General features: G+C 40.0%; 1 protein-coding gene across 1 annotated transcript in view; it reads right to left on the bottom strand.

Moving 5' to 3' along the window:
• RAB3B (RAB3B, member RAS oncogene family) overlaps window positions 1–25067 on the bottom strand; it is a 52066-nt gene extending 26999 nt beyond the window's left edge. The window contains exon 1 of the mRNA XM_072867346.1: window positions 24840–25067. Within this exon, the coding sequence (XP_072723447.1) occupies window positions 24840–25067 (228 nt within the window). The remainder of the gene's footprint in view (window positions 1–24839) is intronic.
• Between the last annotated feature and the right edge of the window lie 267 nt (window positions 25068–25334).

Below are 25334 nucleotides of genomic sequence, written 5' to 3'. Positions count from 1 at the left end.
TTTACCTTTCTAGAAAGACAGAAGAAAACCACAGCAGATTTCCCAGCTGAAGAAAACAGGTTGTTGGCATCATAAAAAAGGAAGGACATACGATGAATTTATCTGACATTCAAACAAACTTCTAACCCAGTTCCAATCCTCGCCCAGCCAGTCCCTACATATCAAGAACTGCTTCTCCCTGCTTTAAGATCAAATGGGGCTACAATCAGATTTTCCCTACCACCATTACCTGCTTGAGATGTCCCAATTACTTCCTTCATCAGCTATTTAGAAAACTGACTTTTATCAGCTCTTCTTGTCAGGAATCACTTTGCATTTCTTCTAAATTAAAGATACTGCATCTAAGCTAATTTTAGGAGCAAACCAAGCCAAAATCCATTCCTCTAGTCCTCTTTTAAAGGACAAATGGTTTTGCCAAGGAACCCAACAAACAGAGGAAAGGAAGCCCTATCTAAAGGGAAAAAACAAAAAAGAAAAAAAAAAATTTGAAGAGCTAGCTCATTGAAAAAGACCCCAAGAAGCCAGAATATATTTCACATAGAAAGCAGACTACAGCTGCGTCAATCACAGCATGTTCTGCAGCACATCCACAACTCTGATACTAATAAGAATATCATGTCAGCACTTCAGATGATCAGGATTTCAGTGAGAAATCCTGGCCCAAATTAAGGTTGGCCAGATGCTGCTGGGCCCACCTTACATTGCTTTTGAGTATAATCAGCTGGAAAATGAGCATTAATGGATGCTCGCACCAGTGTGAATCTCATACAGTTGAAGTCAACCAATATAAAGAATGAATATTGACAGGAAAAATACTGGTGGATAAGTCTATCATATTTCTAATGATTTATTAAACAATGTGAGGCATAAAAGCAACAGACCATTTCAAACCCAACTTGCTGCTAGGCTAATATATGCACATGTACACAAGTGGTAAGGGTCAAAGAATTATCATCCTAGCAGGAAAAATGTTAGCTACAGAGAAGGTTTGCTACAGCAGCGTTGTTTACACTTTTTACAGGATTTGAGTGTGCTTCTACTGAAGGCAACAGAATTACTTTTAATCAGGGGCAGATCTGTGGGGCAGAGAAGACTGTGCTACAAGGACTTTGAGTGTCCCACATGGTGCACTTACCTGCTCTTCTGATGGGGAGCAGCTATGTTGCTGCATGCCTCCAGGTTCATCTGTCCCCAGCCATTCACACCAGTGGGACCTCGGTCAGGCTCTCAAGCACAGCCTACTGCCTGTACTCACCAGGACCACTCAGTTCAGCCCAGATTTGGGGAGATGCCATTTGGCAATTGAACTTTGGTATAAAATAAGCCCTGAAGAATTGTAAGGTCCTGCCTGCATCCAGTGACCCCTGTGAAGAATCCTGCATACGCAGAGATCCTGACTTCTATTCCATGAGACTAAGTTTCTAGATAAGAGGAAAAGAAGATACAGCATTTTCCATGTGATCTGTTTCTCAAAACATAGACCTCAGCCCAAGGAAAGAAGGCTGTAAAAAGAGCTGTTAATGACAACTCCAGACTGTCTTATTTAAAGTGAATGAAAATCCTATGTGCAACAGGGACAGCACGAGATTATATTTGTACAGAACACTGAATGCGTGTAATGCTTTACAGGTCAACAAAAATATGGGGGCATCATTCTTCTTTCTGTTCTATCAATTTTACATTAATATAGCTTCATAAAATAGGGAAACTGCACAGCATCACCCCAAGCAAGTGAAGGTCTATCAACAAATCTGTAATTGAAGCAATCATAGTGTAAGGCAGAATACAAACACAAGTTCATGCATAAGCATTATGCTGCTTCCTAAATCACCCAGACTGTCTGCCAGCAGAAAATTGACAGCAGACTCTCTAGACCACCAGCTCAGTTCAGCAAAGGGCAATTCTACACTCCATTACCATCACACTTTTAGAAACACTTCCCAGCTTAGGAATGAATTTGCCCTGTTACGTTGGGGAAAACACATACTGAAATATTTATCAAATGAAACCAGCTTCCTTAGCAAGAACTAACCTCTGGGCAGATTGAGCTCCTCTGCTTTCATGTGTAGCTACGTGATTTGTCTGGAGAAGGTGCAACAAGTTGATGTTTTGAGGAATGCAAGTTATTTACTATGACAGAGACAAAAAGAAGGCTCTTAGAACTTCTTCTTGGTCCCAACTCCAGTCCAAATCACTCCCCTTGACTGAAAGGGTGCAAAAGCAAACTTTGGAGCAAAGCATAAGGTATAAGCAAGTAGAATTAGATCTGCTAATGAGCTAAAGACATTTTAACACTAAGGGCACATGACTTCAGCAACAGCATAACTGCTTCAAAACATTATGAAACTACATTTAAATGAACTGCACTTTCTCCCTGCCGCTCTTTTGCCTTACTGTGACGTCAAAGAATTATAACTTGACCCAATTTTGGAGGCTCTAGAGCAGCAGGGGAAGCTTTGGTATTGGCTGTCTGGACCTTACCCTAAGGCTTTATACCAAGATTCAGGCAGTGACAGTATCTGGCCTTTCTGCAAAACAGAATGATTTTTGGTCTTGCAGGAAACAGTTTCCATTTCACTGGTATACTCATACCACAATCACCATTCTCAGAAGAACAGAGTCCAGAGAACAAAATTATCCCCATTTAAAGCACTAATAAAATAATACAAAGAACTGAAAGAAAAAAAAAAAACCAACAGCTTCTGTCCTCACATGGCACCCAGGTCTTCTTTCTCCATCCGGTGTACCAAAGTGAAAGTCATTTCCCTTGACCAAAAGTTTTCTCTTCATCTTCTGAGTCAGTTGAAAAATTATGAAAGCCACAATAATACCCAGATCTCTTTGCTTAGATGTCTCCTTTTGCTAGTTCTTCATATGAAGCCTGAAGGAAAAGCAGAAGACTTCATCCCTGTCCTACCAGCACACACTGCACAATGACAAAGCACATGTGTGAGGGCAAGTGCATCCTGTCTTACAAACTGAGAGCTACCATAAATCTCAGACACCCTTAGCCAGGCCTTTTTGGCAGACCATGTGGTAGCATCAGAGCCCATCTCCTGCCAACACCTGCAGCTGAAAGAAGGGAATCCTAAAATCTAATCCTCAACAAAGAGTCCTTGCCATAGCTCAGCAGTACTTTGTGCCAGCCTTCCTGATGCTTAGTGACTAAAAATTTCCTAGTTTCTAGTTATCCTCATCAAGTGGGGTGTAAATAAATATGCTGCAAAGTTTCATCCACGGTATGTACTCTTCCTGGAGTCAAACAGTCAGACAATAAGTATTAGATGATAAAGAATATACACTCTGTTCTAATCTCAAAGTGTCCTTCCACATCACTAATGATATGATATCAAGTCAGCCCTGCGTTCATTAGGACAGTTGTATCAACAGACAGCAAATGTTATATAAAATCTCTTAGATAAGAACAGGCAACATTCTGGTACATATTTACTTCCTTTTAATTAATGAACAGACTAGTTGCAGTCTATCTTGTGAAATGAGATGTAAACATAAATGACCTCCACATATGCCGTGTCTTTCAAAACAGCTTATTGACAAGAGTTGCCAGAACAACCTCTCATCCACACTTGCTTCAGCACTACATCCATTGCTCTGCCACTTTGAAAATAGAAAAGGCTGCATTTTTGTGTGGAAAGAAGAAAAATGGCAGGTATTAAAGGTGCATCTGGCAAACACAGAGGTTCATCTCTGTGCCCATGAAAGAAAATGGGAGGGATCATACTAGAAATACACTGGGACTTCTCCAGAGGGAATGGGATCTGCTGCAGAGACTGCACTACTGGGAAGGAGACACCTCGTGACACATTGTGGTGGAGGAAAAAAGGGACAAACTGAAATGAGCCAAAAGAACAGCAAAAAAGATGATGGGAGGGCTGGCTTATTAAAAAAACATTGGAAGGGTGAGCTGTATTTGGATGAGCTAAGTAACAACGATCATCCCAGGATGTTACAAGGCTTGTTTCAGCAAAGGCAAAACAAGCAGTTTCCTTGGGCAGGGGACAGGCTTCTTCAGCTGTGCCAGAGACCAGAAGGGAGCAGGTCTTCAGGCAGTCTCTCCTTCGAGCTTGAATGACTCTCTGCTTCTGCAATTCCCAAGGAACATTAGAAACTAAAGATGATAAAGTGATATTATCCTCGTCATAGGCAATAAAGGCGAAAGAACTGCCACTGATCTCACTGGGTCTAGGACTTGTGGTGATTTCACTATTTAAATTTTCAATGGAGGAGGAAAACTCTTCAATCAGTTATATTATTTGGTAATCGTAGACCTCTGCTTCTGATGGTGGGTTTTTTGTTGTTGTTGTTGGGTTTTTTGTTTGCTTGTTTGGTTTTTGAATCTTTGTGTAGATTTTCTTCTGTCACTTCCAGGGGTTTGGCCAAACTCAGCACCCACAGAGTTGCAGAGAAATCTGGTAAAGCTTAAGACATTCAAAGTCAAAGATGCACTTTGTTCATGCTCTGTTTGCATCCAAGAGATTCAGGTCAGGATTTGATGCCTTGTGACATATGCTTGTAGCATGCAGCAGCATCCTCTTGGAGCTTTTCCATTTTGTCAGCTTGTGACATAGTCCGAATGCTGAACAATTTCATAGCACAGTAATGCAGATGAGTGCACAGACTGCACTGACAATTACAACAACACTCTGGAGAAGCAGAGTTGTCACCACCTCTAATGTCCACATGGTTACTGAAAAAGCCATTTCTCAGATTTCAGGAGCAAATGATGGAAATACAATTAATGAAATTATCCAATGAAAACAGAAACTCAGTTACAGGCTTCACATTGTGTCTCAATTAGACTGTGCTTAGGTCAGAATTCTCAGGTGTTAATAAGATTGTTAAAACAAAGAAAATTAACAAGTGAAGGGAAAAAAATCAACTAGACACAGTAACAAAAATGCTCATAATTAGCATCTTTGTTTTACTGAAGGTATTGCAAAGTTTCAATAGCAATATATAGCATCAGAGAGTTTTCAAACACACCATTATAATAAAAGGGAAAACAAGAAATTCAGAAAGAATGTGCTATATTAACTTGATATTGCCATGGTAAACAGTTTTACAATCTCGTAAGAAAGACTAAAAAGATCACAAGTTACCATGGTACCACTGTTCCTTCCAGCTTCATGTTTTCAACACAAAATTGAATTCTTTAAAGGCAACACGGAGCTGTACTTTCTCCACTGCAAACTCATTCATCCTTTTCTGTGGGAAGCTGCAATAACCAGCACAGGATTTTTTCAGAATTTCTTTCTTCACAGGAGTCACCAGCTTGTTACTCATAATTCATTATAGTTTCCACAATTTGAAAGTGAAATAATTTCTGGACACAGTTTTCCAAGGCAACTTCAGACAAAGCATCTGAACCAGATTTTGCTCTCAGGTGTGCTGCTGTAGAAGCTGGAGTTTTCTGGGTTTGTCTGATCTCAGCTGAGATTAGCAGCTGATTCACCATTTATCCACTTGCTCAACAGCGACAAAAAACTGCTAGTTACAAAGTGTGCTCCTGTCACCCCAGATCGACAGCACTAGAGGGGCAGCTTGGAAAATGAGAAGAGAAAGCATGTCATACAGTATTAAAGCAAGGGAGACAAGGGCACATCACCAGGACCTTTTAGGAGTCCTGCTGAGTCTTTGCAAGGACCCTTCTCTCTTCACTGACCTTTTACTAGCAAGTGTTTTCCACCTAACTATACAATTGCCTTTCTCCTTTCATTGATTACTTCTGGCCACTCCTAGTGCCCTAGACCTACTTGTATCCCAGACTGTCCTTGCAGAGAAGATCTGAATTTGGGGCATGTGAGAGACAGATATCTATAGACACAGGTATAACAAAGCCACAACCAGGACTACTTTGTGTACTTCCTAAAGTAAAACAGGAATTCAGTTTCAAGGAATGAAGACTCCATATAGAAAAGAAAAAGAATAAAAGAAAGAGAAAAGAAACACCAGCCTGGAGGTAGCTAATCCTTTATATTGAAATACAGATTGTTTTTGCCATGGAGAAACATTAGGTTTCATAGGTTCGCATTAAGAGTATATACTTCATTTGCCATTACTGCCTGTCTGCTTACCCACCTGGATGAATACAGGTGTTAACTGACAAGCTATACTTTCCAAATATCATATACAAACTGCCTCATGGACATATCAAGCCTGTCATCTGCTACATCCAGGAGAAGATGCCACCCTGCAGCTTGAAAGGAGCCGATTAAATATCAGCAAACCTCTTCCTTATCTTAGCAACCGTGCTCACGTCACATGAATGACTCCTGCAAAACATACAGCAAAAGCAGAAAAGTCAGACTGTGTCGTTCTGTGCCAAAGAAGAACACCACGCTTAGCTATGGAGCAACACTTCATACATCAGTGGGACTTTCTCCTTCATAGGAGTGCCATCTCTTCCTCTCAACACATCACATTGCCTAAAGGTGAGAGACCTCCAGAGTTTTTTCAACTCCAGAGTCCCCAGAGGAACCTGTGTTGCTCTGCCAGCTGTGCTGCCAACAGTGCAACAAGCACTGTGCTCCCCTTGGAGCCACCCTGGGAGAAAGCAATTGCAGCTCTGCCATCTGTGGGCGCTCGCCAGCTTCCCTTACCTGCAAGTTTCTTCACGGGGGGATAGTTTCCTGCCCAAGCACAAAGCTTGACCCCACCAAGGGACCTGGGGGAAAAAGAAGCAGAGCTCCCCTCCTCCTGCTCAGGCTCAATACAGGAGGCTCTTGTCTACTTAAATTAATGTTATTTGTATGGCTCACCTTGGTAGCACAGGCAGTGTGATTACTCAAGTGCTGTATCAAAAACATCCCACTCTTTTTCATCTTCTCTGCAGCAGCTGTGTCTATATAGTGATTATTTGCATAAGTCACTCAGATCAGTTGCTATCAATGACTATATGGTGAATTATCACTTAATGTTCTTATATAAATAAGGTTTTTACCTCCTTGACGAAGTGGGTATTTTTGGCTAGGTGGAAAACACTTTAGGACCTAGACATCAGCCAAGTTTCCCATAAGGAGAGCAGCTGACTTGCTATGACACAACTTAATTTACTGGCTATTTGGAAAGATTTTTATCTCAATACCGTATTCATACAGGTAAGAACAGTGGAGCTGGCTGTACTAACTTGTATATTTAGAGTGGAGCATGTTTATTAAGCATTCGCAGGATCACAATGTAGATAAGTTGATGCAACTTTTTGGGAGCACAGGAGGAATAGCTACATCAAGGAAGGAGTTATCACTTTTAGTTACTTTACAAAGAACAGCACTTCATACCTTGGCTGATTTTTACCCACGCAATACAACAGGAAGGCTTCCTACCTATAACTGAATGCTCACAAGAAAAAGTTGTTAGCTCCATGTTTGAGATGTTGCATCCAACAATCTGCTTTCTCTTAAAATTCTCCACTACGATATGCTTTTTCTCCCTAAGAAACACGTACACAAACATCTAAAACGAACAGGCTCCAGTAAATTAAAAATGAAAGGACCAATTTAAAAGACATTGGTCTGAGCAGGGTGCCTAGACCTCATACACCATTAGTGGGAGTTCAGTATTGTATTTGAACAACCTTCTTCTGAAACTTTTTAGACACAAGAGGTTATTTTGGCACTTTGTCCAGGCAATGCAACCTCTTGACCCACAGGCAGAAGTTTTGCTGAAAAGTGGCACTGGGTTACACTCTTCCACCACAAAGTGCAGCAGCTGAAGGCTTCTACTATCCAGCAGCTGGAGGTTTTCACACACCTCAGCATGGGGGTGCAAAGCTGTGAGCCCCCAAACTCTGTACTACTGCCAGGTTAGCAGGTTTCTGGTTTGGTTGGGGGTTTTTTTTGGTTTGCAGGGGTTTTTTTGCCCCCCCCCCTTTTTTTTTTTAAAAAAAAAAAAAAAAAACAACTACCAGTATTACCAATTTCCTGAGGCTAAGAAATATACATATCCTAGCTAGATACATTCAATGTCTTAATTTGTACTGACAGAAGAATGTGCTGTCAAGCTGCTATGAGATTAATGTGTCTCCTCCTGTTCATCAAGGAGTAACCACTGAGAAAAATTTCAAAATAGTCCAACACATTTTTACTGTACTTTTCATGCATGTCATACGAACATTATTTATCAGCTGTGCTAGAAATTGAAGCAGTCTTTAGATATGATGGATTGTTTCTCATTAGCATATCCTCATGTCAGTAATCAAAATCAATCAACTTAAATCAAATTAATTCTCCATGTGTTCAGTTAAAATGTATACCATATGCTGGCTGAAAGGTATACCAAAGCAAGACTGTGCTGCTGTAGATGTAGCTGCAGAAAGAAGCTTTCTAACAGCAACATTGGGTCAATTTCCATTAAAATACTAAAAAAATCTTTGTGTGACTATTTTCAACCAGCCTTGTGTAGCTCCAAAGGATCGATTAACTGACTTGCTGAAATTGGTCATTAGTGACCCATCACAATATGTACTGTCTCTGTTGGGTCCAATCAGGGGTTAAAGACAAGAGTTTACCCTCTGATCAAACAGGACCTCTGAGAAATCACAATTCACAAGGTGTATCTGGAGTCTCAGCTTCAGTAGCATTTGCAAGATTTATATGATGGTATTTAGAGTCATCAGTTACTCTACCTAGTTAAACATCTGGCTGCTGTCAAATTTTCAAGGTACGCCGAGCTGGAATGCACCTGCTTACAATACCAATTACTTCTTAACATCATTTGTATTACAAGAGTGCTTAGGATCCTTCATCATGAAGCCACTGCAGAAAGGTAACTCAGACTGGCTGAGCAGCACGTCCTCCAGCCACTGTTGGAGGTGCATCTGACCAGGAGGATCAGCAATGAGCACGCACAGCCATGGGGCTGCAGGAACCACCACCCCAATCAGCACTACAGTTGCCTCCTCCTTACTAGACTGTCTACCTTGCATTCATGGAAGACACTGGGCAGACAGCTCTTTGCAGATCCGCGTTTTTTATCCCACAATTTAACTGCAGAATCAATATCAAGTGTAAGATTACACACCACCAGTGTGCTTGTGCATCCTGAGGTGCTTGGTGAGAGCCGAGCCACCCTATAGTCCACTCAGTCCTCAGCCTCTCTACTGCAATTGCTAACAAAACCAACTGTAGTGCATTGTCTGAAGTTGGCTGGGAAGTGGACATATAGCCCGTTTTTATATTAAATCCATTTCAGTTATTTTAATGGCCCTGTTCTAACTTGATTTCAAACAGCAGGAAACCTTTGCTTGCCTTTCCACTCTCCTTACTAGAAGCCTCAGTTTGTACTCGATGAGATGACTTGTTTTTCTCTCAACCGATCACTGTCATATGCCTAACTAAATGTGTCAAGCAAACAGTATTATAAGAGATTCATAAATGCTAAACCTCTAAGAGGCTTAGGAATGAGAAACATAATCGAGTGTCACTGCCGGAGGCAGAAGAGTTGTTTAGGAATTCTGATAAGCACCAATTCAGCAGATACTCATTTTTATGCTAGTTAACCAGAAACAGGCAGCTTCAGAAAACAAAAATGCTCTCTGCCTCTATACTTATTCACCATGGGGTAGAGAAATCACCATGCCATCTCAGCTCAGCAGTCGAAGTGTTTCAGCATCTGGTCCTGAACGGTACAAGCTTCTGATCCAAACAGCGATCAGAAATGGATGTTTCTGGAATAGATACAAAATTGCAGTGAAGTACAATTATGTAAAACTTCACCAACAGGGCAAACATCTTCCTAACTTAGAAGCCAATCACCAATAAACCAGCTCGTGGTGGACCTCCTTTTCAATACTGTTTCATGTATAACTGAAACCTCTCCTCTTCCCTTGCCTGTATGGCCAAACGTGCAGATTCAGACAAATTCCACAGACCCTTTTTATGACATGATGCCCTCAATTTAAAACTTTTTCTTAACACTATAGGTGTAATTTGAAGGACCTCACCCCTCACAGGTCCCTGCCTCACTGGTAAAACTGTATACTGTGACTACAAGATGCTCCCTGATCATTCTTGGTCATAAGCCTTAGAAAACTACTGTCATCACATACATCAGGCAAGTTATCTCATATCCCACTGGCTGATAAATTTTCAGTCAAATTATCTATCATCACTGCCTGCCTCTCCCTTTCAATGGTAACAAAGGAGTTATGGCAGAAGCAGGACTGTAAATTGATGGGGTTTGGTCCCCCTCCCAGGAGCCTGCAGCTGGAGACTAAGCCCTGGGACAGGCTCACCCTGGTGTCCCCCGCAGCTGGCAGCAGCGCCAGCTCCTGCGGTTGCTCTTCTTTGGTATTTCTATTCACAGAACACCGTGCACAGGCTTCAAGAGCCAGAACCTCTTCCCTTGCACTCTTCTCAGCTTCAAAGCAAAAGTAGATTTTGCACTGAGTAGCCAGCTAGACAGCCCCTCTTCATTACTTTCCTATTGAGCTCCTACTGGCTACCTGCAGGTAAATCCAGCCTGTATTTAATCTCTAAATTTGAAGCAATATTTCTTGCTTATTTTCATACTGGCCTTGACTGCAGTATTTCATGCACAGGTACTTGCTATGCCACCAATCTGTACACTGACTTCCCATAGAAATTTGTCGAAAGGTCTTCTTCACCGCATCAGAAAGGCGCCTGAGCACAGCAACACAGATAACCTGATGGAGGCATTCACTTTGCTATCCTGATCTAGTTAACCAGCAATCACATTACCTTGCTCCTTCAATACTTCTGGGCTCACTTCAATTCACTTTGGTCTCTCTGAACTTGACACTATTGTATCTGCCGCTGTAAGATGCTCTCCAAAATAGAGTTTGATTTTATAAAGGGCTGAACATCTTCAACTCCTATTTCACCAGTGGAAACGTACCTTCGGTCAAAACACACCCAGACTCAGAGTGATCATTGCAGCACTATTAATTAACAATTAGATACATGCTTCCAGTGAACTGTCTGAATGGAGGCAGGATAAAGTAGTGAACAAGTATATGTTATCTGTCAACTTTGAACGGCCATATTTATTAAAGCTAAAACATGCATACACATAAAAGCGTTCTGCACTGATAAGCTAATAGCAAATGACTTCCTTGTGGTTTCCAGAAGGAAAACATCCCTTTCCATTAGTCACTTTTTGCACTCTTCTCACTACACCTATAGGAAGTTTCAGTACCACCGTCAAATCAATATGGAGATGCAATCTACATGCATTTAACTTCAAAAACAGTATTACTAACTGCTTTCTAAAAGGTAAATGTTTCATGTTATCAGAATAATTCTTAAGACATATTGACTTTTATGACTCCTTGCTACTTTCAAAACTCAGTTCTCTCCCATAGACAATAAAGAAAAATCTCTAAATAGCTTCGTAGTCTTCTGTTCATTACAAAAACCAAATATACTTTGCAATGCTACTTTGAAGGAGGAATTCTGCAAAAGTAGAGCCGGAAAACTGAATTGTATTACAAGTTAAAAAAGCAGAAAGCATGCTGCCATTCATTTTAGTCACTTCCAAGCAATTTCATTTGAATCTGCTGAAGGCAAATTTCAGTGTAAAGTATGAAAGCTGAAGATCATCTAGTTACTAAGATGAATGCCTGTTAAATCTTCAGTTGGGACTATTGCCTTCATTTATAAAAACACAATTTCTGCTCCAACAACAGAATTAGCATAAGTGCCCTTACAGTCTTGCTCACAGGATCCGCCAGCTATATCTTCTTTCTTATTTTAATCTGAGATTGACGTCAGCAGCATTCACAACCTTTTGAGAACTCATTCTCCAGTTTCTACTTAATTTGATGTCTCGGAACATTTATATGACTCACAAAATTTGGTGTTTGAAGCTTCAAGGCACAAAGATGGAAAGAAATCCAAAGGGGAAAAAAAAAATGTGTTTAATATAGTAAAATAATAATAAAGAAAGAGAGCCAGAGAAAATATAGTCAGGTGCTATTTTTGGCAAGGATTGTGCAGTAAAAGCAGCACAATTTTCTCTTTCATTACTCAATAAAACAAAGAAACACAATTTTCTGTTCCATTCATTACTCATAGTGAATAAGGAGGTCAGTCATAAAAGTGATGTTAAATGTATATGATTTTGCAGCAACCTGCAAGAGTTGAGCGATACTTTGGGACTGCCAAAGCAAAGAACCAAAGCATCAAGCCTCTCAACAGAGAACACTTCTTTACACAGAACACGCATATCTGACTCCGGGAGAAAGCTCCTCTAGAGTCAGAAGTCCCTGCTGGAAACAGCTCCAAATTGCAAGTCCGAATTCAAAGTGCAATCTGTACCGTGCAGAAGTGCAAAACAGAGTGAGAAGAGCTCATTTCTGAGGGTTAGGAAGTAGGATGTAATCGCTGATGCCAATACAGATTTCATTCTTGCAAACCCCCGTCCCTTCCTCTCCAGATACACAGGCGCTGTACATGCTCTGGATGAAGGGAAGACCACGCAGATGGGGAGATGCATTCCTGATTGCACCTCACAGAGAGACAATCTATTGCAATTCTTCCACTCTCTCAGATGGTGGTCTCTAGTTCCAAACCTGGGTCTGTGCAAGTCCACCTCTGATAAACAACAAACTATCCCTCCTTTTCTGAAAAGAGAACATCACTTATACGAATCCCTCGAGCCTTGACACACTGTCAAATTAACACTCTTGTTGTTATTAATCAAGAATTTAATAGATGAGATCTTAAAATTAACGTGTCTTGGGAATCTTTTCATTTAAAAAAAATGGAGATCCAATGAGTCATGACTGAAAAAGTCACTCAGCATCTCCCTTTGAGACACTATTTTGAACAAATACTTTATTGAGCAGACAGATTTTAGTGGAACACACATGACTCATCTGTAACATAAGGGCAATTAAATCTTTATCAATTTTTAATATCCATAAAATAAGTAGACAAATTAGAAGTGAAACATCTGCTTCTCATATTTCCTAGTATCAGTCCCAAAGTAGTTAGCAAATATGATAGCCTGGATTTATTCTCACCTTCCTTCATGAAAAATACATTAAAAAAAGAAATCAATGCTGCAATGCTTCTCAGATATGTAGACTACAGTTTAAAAAAATAAAAAATAATAATTAAAAAAAGAGGGCCACATAGCACAGATTCTGACATTATAATCAACAAAACAAATACCACCTCTTCTCTGCCCTTGTATTAGGTGATAAAAAGCAGTTTGTTTGTTTTAAAAAAAAGTCTGGTTTTTTTTAATCATCAAACGGACTGCACTGACTCTCTCACAATTGTAGGATAACATAATATCATACGTTTGGAGGATACATTCTCAGGCAGGATAAACGGCTGCCATTCCAGGAACTTTAAAACTGAAGATCCCAGCTGGAGTAAAAGGGATGCATACGTTTGATACTTCCAGCACCAGCGTGAATAAACACCTTGTATGCAGTTACTGGAAAACAAAGCTTTTCATTTCCTTCTGTTTAAGCACTTGGATTTTGTGAATGGTATGGCAGGTGACTACCTTGCCATCACTTAGCAACATCAGGTTTTCACAGGCAACTGGAGCTACTGTGCTTCCTGGTCTCCCAGCCATGCAGAGAGGATTTCCACAGCCCTGCAGATGGGAGAACTGCCACATGACTTCGAGCCTACGATGCAGTGATGCAAAGATGCTGTTGTGACTAAGTCACAGCCAGATTCTGCAAGTACCACTGATTTGGGTGAAATTTTCCGTTAAAACAGTAAGTATCAAGACCAAGACCATTTCCAGATTTAGGTGAAAGACTATTCAAATCACAATTTTGTCATGACAATGGTGTGGATGATTTTTGCTGAATTTGTTCCCTTTAGATTTCTTGCAGTCTCTTGACAGAATAATAAGTAGCTCCTATGCATATTTACATGAGAATTTTAGCAGGAAATCTGAAATAATTTCAAACATGTCCAAGATTTCAGAATGACAGCCACAGCTTTGAACATGCTACTGTGGAGTGGGGCATATGCAACTCAGAACAGTAACAAGTACATCATGGGGGCAGAGCTTTATGCAGATTCTCCCTTGGAAGAGTTTTCTTTTCCCTAAATAAATCATTAACCAGCACAAGTGAAAGAAAATTATTAATTTTACACTTCCAACCCCCAAAGACTCAGGGGGTACTAAGCAGTTCTCACAAATTTACCTCATTTAATATCTTTGCAGTAGTGACATTCCCTGCATGCTATTTTCAAGATTAAGGGCATTCTTAAAGAGATCCATTTTAGCTAGGATATGGAGCCTTAAACAGGTATGGATTTTCAGTTGTCACATAATTATAGCACATCAGTTGGAATGAGCATCAGTATAGAAATACTGTTCATCTGGAGCCCTGAGTTCCTACAATCAGCCAACCCATTCAAGTCCCTTCTGTGCTTTACACCATGTCTCACACTTCGGAAAAAAAAAAAGTAGAAAAGAGGTTTGGTGGGGAAGGGTGTATAAAAACAGGCTGAAGAGCTTTGCCAAAAGCATACCTTCCTCATCTCAGGAAGCACTAAGCCCAGACACCAACCACCTTGCAGGAAGGCTGGAATCCACATGGTATTTGTGCAGACTGACACTTCTGTGACAGCAGTTCCATCCCTGCAGAACCCAGCCCTCCTGGGCTTGCTGCTCAGGGTCACTCCTTGCAAGCCAGCGTTTATGAGCACTGCTTCTTTGGTGTTGCTTTCCACTGTAATTAACATAATCACTAAAGGCACTGGGGTTTTTCTGGTTTTCATTTCATGGTCCTGCTTTGGTTCTACTCTAGTTTTATGCCAGTTTTCACTCCACCCACTCACTCACAGCTTTAGGGCATGTCAGCACTGTGCAGTGGAGTCGTCTGCATAGGCCACCCACAGAGACAGAGCTAGCTCCAGAAGTGGAGATGGCACAGCTGTGTCAGCACAAAGCTGTGCTTAAGCTAAATCAGGCTCGCTGCAAGCCCTCTGCCATGCTGCACCAAGCACAGCCTTCCTGCTTTCAGACAATGCATCTCCCCTCAGTGTTTTACTATACTGCTGAGCAGCTGGATGCACTGGGCCAGGTTACTGCAGCATTAAACCCTATGTGTGATGTAAGCCTGTCCTGCAGATCCTGCAAGTTTACACCAGTGTAAGAGATTAGAATCACATCTAAAGACCTTCCTTATTTTTGTGGTAACTGCTAGCTCTGTGTCTTTGGGATTGGAGATGGGAGAAAAAACACTGTAAATGCAAATGCTCAATGGCATTTCAACTTCTATACCTTAAATAGTCACTTAAATTTCTCTCTCTAATGGCTGCACACATCCAGAACTTGCTCTCTGGCCATCATAAACATATTTCCACAGTTCTGCAAGCAGCATTTCTGAAATAGCACAACATTCCCAACAACGTGGGGCAAGCCTTCAGCCTTGGGCACCTTAGAAATAAGATGGGAATAAAATAGACAGGTAGCAGGACTAAAACTAGCACTTTGTGTTCATCCCATTAGGAATTGGAACAAACCCTGCCATGCTGCATTACAGTGGACAGGCAGTTTGCAGTAGTTAGGGTAAGAGAAAGGAAGTTTAATCACCCCTTCCAACCCCTAAGTAGCATTATTCTTGTTTCCCTATCGTCTGTTGCCTTCCATTTAGTCAGCTATACCTCTACAAAGGGAGCAGAGAGAGGGTATAAAAGACTTCCATCTGAAGAAGATTATATTTTACAGCAACACTGAACAAATAAAAGTGTTTACACCTGATGATAGTGGAGACAACTCCAGAGAGGGTTGATTCTGTCCACCAAGTTGTCAAGACGTTACATAACTACACACCCCAAATCACACTTGGCCTCCGTTAACCTCTGCGGGGCTGTCACCATTATCGTAGCTGAAGTTGGTAACGACACAAGTGAATTCAAGTGTCTCTTTAGAAACTGCACACACATACACATGAACATGGTGAGGTCTGATTTTCTTCACAGTTTTGCTAGTTCTGCAGCCCAGCAAGGGCTGAGAGACGGTAAGAGAAGCATAAAGGTTGAGGTCCATCATTCCACTCTTATGCAAGAGACACTTCAAAAATGCATTCCTTAATTAGCCTTGCTGGGCTGTAAATTTCTAGTGTTGTTATTCCATGCAATCAATGCACCAGCGTGCTATCTTATAGTCAGAATATTTCTTCTCTAAAAAGGAAACAAGTAAACTGAGTTCCTCTCTTTTCCCCAGCTCTTCTTGTTCACCCTTACACACAACTCCATTCAAATTCTGTTATGACAGTACTCTGTGAGAACTATCCTTACAGTTAATGCAAAAGCGTTTACACAGGTGCTATCTGATTTCACCAAGAGCAAACCGAGGTGCGTAGCACAAAGCCAAGAGAAAACTATAGGAAAAGTGGTATAGCCTTACAGAAAGGTGTACAGCATGAGGCTAAAATGCACAACAAGGAAGCAATTTAGTATTTGGTGGTAATTCCAATGGGAATGAATTTTTTAGCCTATGTAGGACAGTTTCAGAGTTAAAAAAATCCAAAACACATTTGATAGGAGTTATTTCTCTTTCTTCCTTCTGAGAGAGAGAGAGAGAGAAAGAGAGAAGCCTGGAGACTACTTGGTAAAGGACTTTCCATGGACTTACCAAGCTGACTCATGCCAGTCTACCACAATTTGGCAATCAGAGCACTTACTTCCTTTCAGAACTGGGAAGGGCTCAGTGCCCGCTGGCAGTCAGCAGAGCAGGATGCAGTTACCATGGCACTCGAACACTCAGTAACTTCAGAACTGCTACAGCGTTATCACTGATGTAGGGACCAAAGGAGAGGAAGCAGCAGGTGGATCTTTGAATAAGCACATGCAAAAGCAAAACCAGCATTAGGGTGAATATCCTGCCTAGTAAACATCCTATGCACAGATCCCCTGTATGTTCTATTTTATCACTCTGGCTACAAGAAAAGCAGAGAGACAGTAACACCTGATAGACATCAGTAACATATATGCACACATGTATCTACACACACTGCTCTCTCTCCAGGACTTTATCCTGTAGCACTGGTACAGATGTCTGTATCAGTTTGTCAGAGTGACTAGTCAGCCAGAATCTGTCTGAGAAAACACCATCATTGAGCCTTAAGTAATACACAAAGGTTAATCATTTGAGTCTTACACCATATGAAGTTATTTCAGCTAATAAAGCAGAGCAGCTCATAACATGGTGCATTTATCTGCTCCACTCACACCTGCTCCTCCCAAGTTTCAGACTCTCTTTCCTCCTTCTGTTTCAGTTTCTAACATAAATTAGTAGCAAAGCAATGAATAGCTGATATATGATTAGCAAAGAAATGGATGAGAAGCAGAATTAGCAAAGCCAACGGACTTTTCAAACAAGATAAAAGTGCACAACAGAAGCACAGGATGCCATGTGTGAGCTAAGTAAAACACTTGGGACCAGCAGCTCCATTTGGAAGGAGGAACATCTTAGCAACACAGCAAAGCCTGGACTGTGACAGAAGCAGAGAAGGACACAGCAAGATGTCTAGGATACACTTTCAGGCTGCAGTGGCCCCTGACTATAAAATGCAAGGTGCTAAGCTGCTAGTGAAAGATACTTCTATCCCCAAACAGGATTTCTGTGTTTCGCACTTTGCCACTCTCATTAATATTTGCTGGACAGAACAGCTCACCAGAAATCTAGGTTGACATCAGTGTCTCCTGGTAAACATTACGCTGTTCTGCAGATGGGAGAACCTAACCAGCAAGCCATAGGCCTCCCAGTTCTCCACACTGCAGGAGCATGCTGCATTTTTGTCCAGTTTCTGGTGCTTGTCACCAGTGTTTCCTTCTGTCAGCACCATACACATCCGCAGGGTCCAGCGCTGCTGCCCTCCAACTCAACTACGCACAGCAGTTAGGTGGATCTCTGAGCACACTGTGGTTACACTGCAGCTTCAGCACAATTTAACTGCAATAACCAGGTAAGAGGCCATTCTGGGGACCTGTTTATTAAAAAAAAAAAAACAACAACCCCAAACCAGATGATTTTATGTTGTGGATAGGTAATAACATCACCATTTCCCCTGTGCTGGAAGGATCAGCACTCATTCGCCTTTCTCACAGATCAAAAGGTGCTTTAGAGATCCTCATATGACCTTCCCTCCACATGACTGAAAATAGCTCTTGCCAACAGAAATACAGAAAATCAGTGCTCAACATCTGGGAGCTTAGTTCACACTGTTTAATGAATCAGGATGACATTAAATAGCTAGACAACAGAAAATAATTGACAAAGTCCCCACTACTAAACTCCCGGGTACTCCAGTTGTGCTACAAGGTACAATTTCTCACATCTGAAAACCAGTTTCCGTGGTCTTGGGTTCCTGTTTTTATCTCTAAAATCAGCCATTCAGCCTACTCATAAGTGTTGCATAAACAGCACACTGCAATAGACAACACAATGCATGGAAGTTATAAATGTGAATAAGCTCAAATAGTTCTGTTTTCTCATTTGACCAAAAACTTATGACACAGTTTAAATACGTGCTCACTTGAGACAAATACTATGAGAACTCATAAATTCCACCCACTGTATTACCTCGTAACTGATCACAGTGTAACCAAGCATATTTAAATACAGAATATATCTAGTCATTATGTAGAACACTGTGAAAGAAAATCATAGTAAGGGTGATTCTGATAAGACAAGGACAACTGGAAAATGTTTTGAGGCACATGAGTCTAAGACCTTATGTAAAATGATTACTGGAAAGTACCAAAATATCTGTTCTGAATTTCTGCTGTAAAAAGCATTAAATGCAAAAGGTCAGGAGGTCAGCAACCCATTTGTCCTTTCAAAGCTTGACTGCCTTACTACATCAGCTGAAGAATTTCCCTTGAAGTTTCCCAAGTACAGCTTTTCCCTTATTGGGCAACTAGTTAACATTGGCCCATTTGCTCTAGAAAAGGTCCAAACCTTCGAACGATCAGCAGCTCTTAACTAACACACCCAACCCTGCTCCTGCATACAGTCTGGTACCTCTGAATGCAATACTGTAACTTCGGTGCATTACAGTAAAATGAAAAAACAAGGGCAAATGCTCCATATACCTAGTAACTCTACCAAGATGTAGCACAGAAAGAGATAACTACACGTTGCAGTGAGAGTAAATCCAATATTGTAAGCAGGAATAACTCCAACAGTAACAGAGCTTAGACTGAAGTTGAATTTGGCCTTCACTGTAATATAGAGTTATAATGAGCTAACAATGGGATTGAGGTGATTAACTATAAACAGAAATAAACCTTCCATGACAACTGTTTAACTGCAAATACAGGAACGCACTGCTCAGCAAGCTTAGGCTGTTAAATAAATTCAACAGTGAGTGGGATAACTAACCACCGAGGTTTTTTATTGTTTTTATTTCTCTCCCTTGTATCACCCTTGCAACTCTAATCTTAAAGACCATTCAGAGTGGCATGAGCACCAAGTTCTTCCCAAAGCAAGAGTATTATTACTTGAGATATAACCAAGACCTTGGAACTGAATTACAGACACTGTTATTGTATCTCTTCTCCAGTTAAATATTCTGCATTGTGTTTTAACATCAGAAGTAGTGCTTTATGTCCACTCACCCCTGATGATTTTCATTCCTGGGACCCAGGAAGTCCTCAGTGCTGCAAATAAGATTTAATCCTTGCCTCTCTTACAAGGATCAACCTGTTCTTTTCATTATCATGACTTTGTCCATATTAGTTCTCTGTCTAAACAGCAAATCAGAGGATTTCACAACAGCTGTGAATCTACTGAGCAGAATCAGACCCATTAGATCTTTAGAGATATCCATTGCTATTGCATCTATATATTGAATTATAGAACTCTTATTATCTCTTTTTTTTTTAGAAACAAGTTTTGTGCAAGCATTCAAGTTTAAAGTCAGTGCTTATAAGGAACTTAGCAAAAACATGATGGGAATGGGATGCCAGGGGAATAGATTATCCTCTCATCTGAAATGCATAATTAGCTTTTGGTTAAGTGTGCAATTAACATTAAAATTTACAATCAAGTATGACGGTGTTCTAATTTTACCTCCTTTATATGAAAGAATTAACTTAGTTACCAGTGTTACTTCTTTGAATCTCTTCCCTATGAGGCGAACTGCACAGTAACATCCTGTCATCCAGGCTTGACTGATACAAAAAGCTTTTAAAAACACTGCATATTTGCCTTCTGGAGGCTATGCAGCTTGGGTTTTATTTTGGTTTACACTTTTTTGTTTTGTAATGGTAACTGCCACTCAGCATAATTAGCAGTTGTCATATTTCTGTTTGTAAAGATCCTTCCCACAAAAACAGAGTGAAGTTGCTTTGCACCCTCTTCCCAGCTGTGCCTGCAAGCTGTAACGTTTCAGACATCCACTATAGCTAATCTCAGACCCCTGCAGGTTTCAGCAGTTAAGCCATGGAAACATTTTTGTTAATGGGAAAGGAAAAGCTATACTCATCCTAGCAGTTTAAATCTGAGAAGCAGCACCTTAAAAGAAAAATCATACTGCAGTCTAAATATGCTGTCTCCATCTGAACATCACATCCTTTTTGCCTTTTAACCTGAAGTTAAATTTAACCTCTATCTGCCTTTAAAAAAGGGGGTTGAAAGTAGTTTCAACTGTAACATCAGCTGCCAAACCCTGTATTTAATTATGTTTATTATTAATCACATATGTGCTTATAGTATGTGCAACAAAAATGAGGCTCCACTGCATAAGGTGCTGTACAAAGGTATAATGAAAGCATAATGAAATTCTTCACACAAAGTACATATTGTGTGGTGTGCAAAGTGTTCTGGCGTGCAAGTGTTTTGGGCTAAACACTGCCAATGCTTTTCTATCAGAAAATTTGTGTTACTATCCAAAGAGCTCATGGAATTAACCTAGACTGGGCCAGTGTGAAGGACCAGAGTTCGCCCCTCAGCAGTTAACCTCAATGCTACGTTGCTCAAGAGTTCTGCCATTATTACTACTTACCACCATTATTACTTACCACCAAGAGACACACAAACGCACAGAAGAAGGAAAAAAAGAAATCTCACATTGCTCTCACCTAAAACCAAAAATCACTTTTATTCATTCACCCTACTTCCATCTGGATCTGGACAAAGTGGCCTGCTCTAGCTGCTAGGCAACCTGAATGCTGCATTGAGTATTAACTGTATGCATTTACCAAGAATATAATAGTGTTACCTTTGAGATTTATTTATGATAAAAACCATACCTAGCTGAAAATATAATAAGCTTTCCTTCAGTAATCAGTAATTAGCAACACTGGGAATACAAAACTGTTGGCCAAGAAAGAAATAATCCACATGTACACCCCACATGCAGAGAGATAAATATTATAAATTGGCTTATTATAAATTGGGTCCTTACAAGTATATCATAAGGGAGATGCTTTACATGAAAGTATTACTACAGATAGCAGTGGCATAAAAAAAAATCTAATCCAAGAATTACATTTATGCAGCTATCAGAATATCTACATAATATATTAATATATTTACATAAGTAATATTTAAAATTAGAAATGTTTAAGTTACCAAACCTCATCCAACTACAAAATGAACTTTCTCCATAAAGGTCATTTATTCAATTTACAGAAAACCACCATTCCTAAACAAGACAGAAAAGACTTGAAATTAAAACACAGTCAACTGATCTTGGAGTTCTTTAATGAAAAAAATACCCCACAAAAACATTATTTCACATAATCACTATCCGGACCATTTCACTGTTTTGTTCTCTAGCAGCGGAGTTATCATTCTACCTTAAAAACACCATTAATATCTTTGCTGTGTCCCATTCCTCTCAAACTCAAGAGTTACTCCTTTCAAGTCTTTTCAAAGCAGATCATTTCCCAGACTGCTAGGTCACTAGCATAACTGATAGGAATCTTACTAAAATATCAATTTGGGTGATTGAGTTGTTAATGTCAACAAAGCATGAGGCCTACTAATAACATCAAAATTGAACAGAGCAGTGCTCTTTTTTGATCACTACACCTGACAGCTTGTCAAATCCTGATTCACAAAATACAGACTTCCTCAAACTCACCACAAACACAAAAGCTAGAACTCTAGCTTAAAAACACTCATCAATTTCTACTGCAGATATTAACCGTGAGACAGGCCAGAAAGACATTTACTGACACAGCGACACGCTGTTAGTCTTTACATGCAGCTGCTTGGCGCTTGAAGCAGTGTGAATTTTTCTTAGCTTTAAGAAAACCCAAGGAGCTCTTTGTAGCTGGGGTCCTACACCCAAATATTCTGCTCTTCTGTTCAACACAGGCAAAAGTCAGAGTAGAAAGTCCCACTGATCTCTCTGGATCACAGCACAGCAGTAGTAACTTCCCCCCCGCCTTGAGATTTGTAAGACACAGAACAAGGTTATTTGTGCACAGCCCTTGAGCACCTCACACAGCTGCATACACTTAAGAGCTCCACAAGCACCCATGAACTGAAAGAGACTTGGCTCCACAGAGCAGAGAACTAGAAGCTCGTAGAAGTGCTCCTCTCTGGATTTTATAAAGATATTTGAAGTGGTTAATTTAAATACTTGTACCTTCTCCTTCTTCACTTAGTTTCACATTAAATCTGATTCAGGTAAGACTTAACATCAAGCTTTAGGGAAGCATACTTAAAAAGTCAACATAACTGGAAAGTTGTAAGAAAAAGCAAAGTGTTCAATGGAGCCCCAGGGTCCCACACTCACAGAAACTCAATAGCAGCTGTAAATAATTTTAAAAAGTAATTGGAAGACAGGTTAGTAAGAAAACTCTTCCTTCCTACACATAGGAACGCATAGTTTTGATATGCTAATGGCTCCCACTACTACTATATGTACCCTGAAGAATAGATTGAAATTACAAGTTTAGTCTCAGGACAGGCAGGAGGTAAAGAAGTTCAAATACTATGTTTTTTGTAGAGGTACACACTTAATGTTTTTGTTAAGGTCCTTAAATCATTACTTATATCAAGGATCAACACAAGGAGCACAGAAAGAGAGAAGAAAAGAACACAAGTCACTCTGGAAACTGTCAAACACTTACACGAGCCTTTTATTGAAAATAAATTTTAAATCAACAGTGTTGTTGGTAACTCTGATATCACAGGTCCTATAGACAGCACCCTCTGAGGAATCCACCTGACATCTCTTTTCATACAAAGTTTAAGGTCATTAAAGCCTTTTTCCCCCCCAAAGCCTTCAAACAGATTTAATTAAAATTATTGCTTAATTCATTTTAAACCCAGTATCTTCACAAAAACCCAAGTACTTCATGGTGCTGTCTTGCTTTTACACAACTTATTAGTGAATTTCATGTTCTGAGATTAAGACAGACATATGGGATGGAAATAGTCTTTAGTAGCTTACGGGGCCTGAAGTCCAAACATTCTTATTACCTAAACCCTAAATTAAATCAAACAGTTTAATATCAGGTTATCTACATTAGTTTCAATGCCAGAATTTCACAACACAAAGAGGATCTTTTATTAAATAAATTGTTGTACCTTGTACCCGGCAACACAGAAATAAAATTAATCATATTGCTGCAGGAGAAAAAAGAAAAAAAAAAAATTGAAAGAGTTCCTCATTTTAGATTCTATTTTATTATGACTATTCAAGATCATCACAACAAATTAAAAAAAAACAATGTGATTACTATAACATTACATTTAACTGCAATAATTAAAGATTAATTATAAATCAAGTGTATATAGATCAATTAGAAGACTATGCTTGTAGCTGGGGCAGGGTTTGGGTAGAAACACTATATACAGTTTCAACTCATCTTCAAGTCTGAACTTTAACCTTAACTTGTGGGAGAAACCACTAAGACAGCTACTTCGAGTTAGTGAACTAACTCCTTTGAAATTGTTTAAGAGAATATTAGTCTCATATCTTCTATTTGAGATCTTTTCTTCTTACGCGAAGCAGAAGAGAAGAATCTTACCAACTGGAATTCCAGCTGGAGCCCCATGGTTCTTTAAAACACAGCAATCTAAGCCTGGGTTTTTTAAACATGCTGAGTAATTTACAGGGACACAGAGGGTTTAAGCACCATCAGGATAAATTGCATTCGCATTGTAGGATTTAAGTCATTTGCCAGCAAGTAGAATAAAAGAAAACACTTGCTTTCCATAAAAAGGAACATCATGAGCTACTGACACAATTGGTTGCAGCTCAGGGACTTTTTTTTTTTTTTAACTGGGCTGGGATGCTGTAATTCAAAAAGGCTGAAAAGGTCCCAGGACTGGGTGTTTCAGCAGAGGGAGCCTCCAGCTTACCTCTTCTCTTCCCATTTGATCTACCGAGAAGTTGTGTCAGCAGAGATGGTTTTAAGCATACCTCTGTCTTCCCCCAGAGGAATCTTGGATGGATGAAGTGAGCTGGCTTGGCGCTGCTGAGTGGGCACATGAGTTGCAGGAAGACACAAGTATCTTATTTGGAGGACATAAGCTGATAATAGAAACTATGCCTAGAGTTCACTCATTAAGCGCTTACCGAATTTCTTCACCTACTAGTGCTCACTCAAAAAGCGCTACTAGAGGGCTCCAGACCTGCTTTGGGTTTGTTGCAGTTTAATAGTACACTGACTCCTGAGAACATAGAGCAGCTGCTTAAGACCATATCAGGAGTCCCACCAGTTGAGTGAGACAGCAATACAAAGAGAACTTACTCAGCTATACTGCAGGGATAGAAATGATACAGCCACACAAAACTTATGAACAAGCAAAATGTATACTAATTCAAAAATCTACTTCCAAACAAGCTATTTTTTACCACCATGTCTTTGCTGGGATTAATATAAAGCATTTTTGAAAACGCTGGCACTTACCCAAATCTGCAGTTTCACCCGCTTGTCATTCCTATAAACTGTTTTCACTTTGAAGTCAATTCCTACTGTGCTAACGAATGCTGATGTGAAAGTGTCATCGGCGTATCTGAAGAGGAAGGATGTTTTACCCACGCTGCTGTTGCCAATGATCAGGAGTTTGAACATGTAATCAAAATTTTGATCTGAAGTATCTTTCTGCCTGTATCTGGCATCTGTTACTGAAGCCATCTAAGAAAACAACAAACATTGAAAAAGAACAGATTTAAGAGCAGTTCAGCATTTGTTTTCCTTAACTGTGTACCATATGTTTAGCTTATCTCTCTTCTTTCCAGTACCATAACCACTATATCTGCTGAATAAAGAAGAACACACCTTTAATTCTTCTTTTAAATCCTGCCTTTAACTTTCTGTTATCCACTTGTACTGGTAAGGTTTCCAAATCCATGAAATACACCTGTTGCACCACTTTCTGTTTAAAAGAATAACAGATGGCTA

The sequence above is a fragment of the Ciconia boyciana genome, chromosome 7, assembly GCF_034638445.1.
Source record: "Ciconia boyciana chromosome 7, ASM3463844v1, whole genome shotgun sequence".
Lineage (NCBI taxonomy): Eukaryota > Metazoa > Chordata > Aves > Ciconiiformes > Ciconiidae > Ciconia > Ciconia boyciana.
Note: the sequence above shows the minus strand (reverse complement) of the source record. Positions and strands in the feature narration are given on the sequence as shown.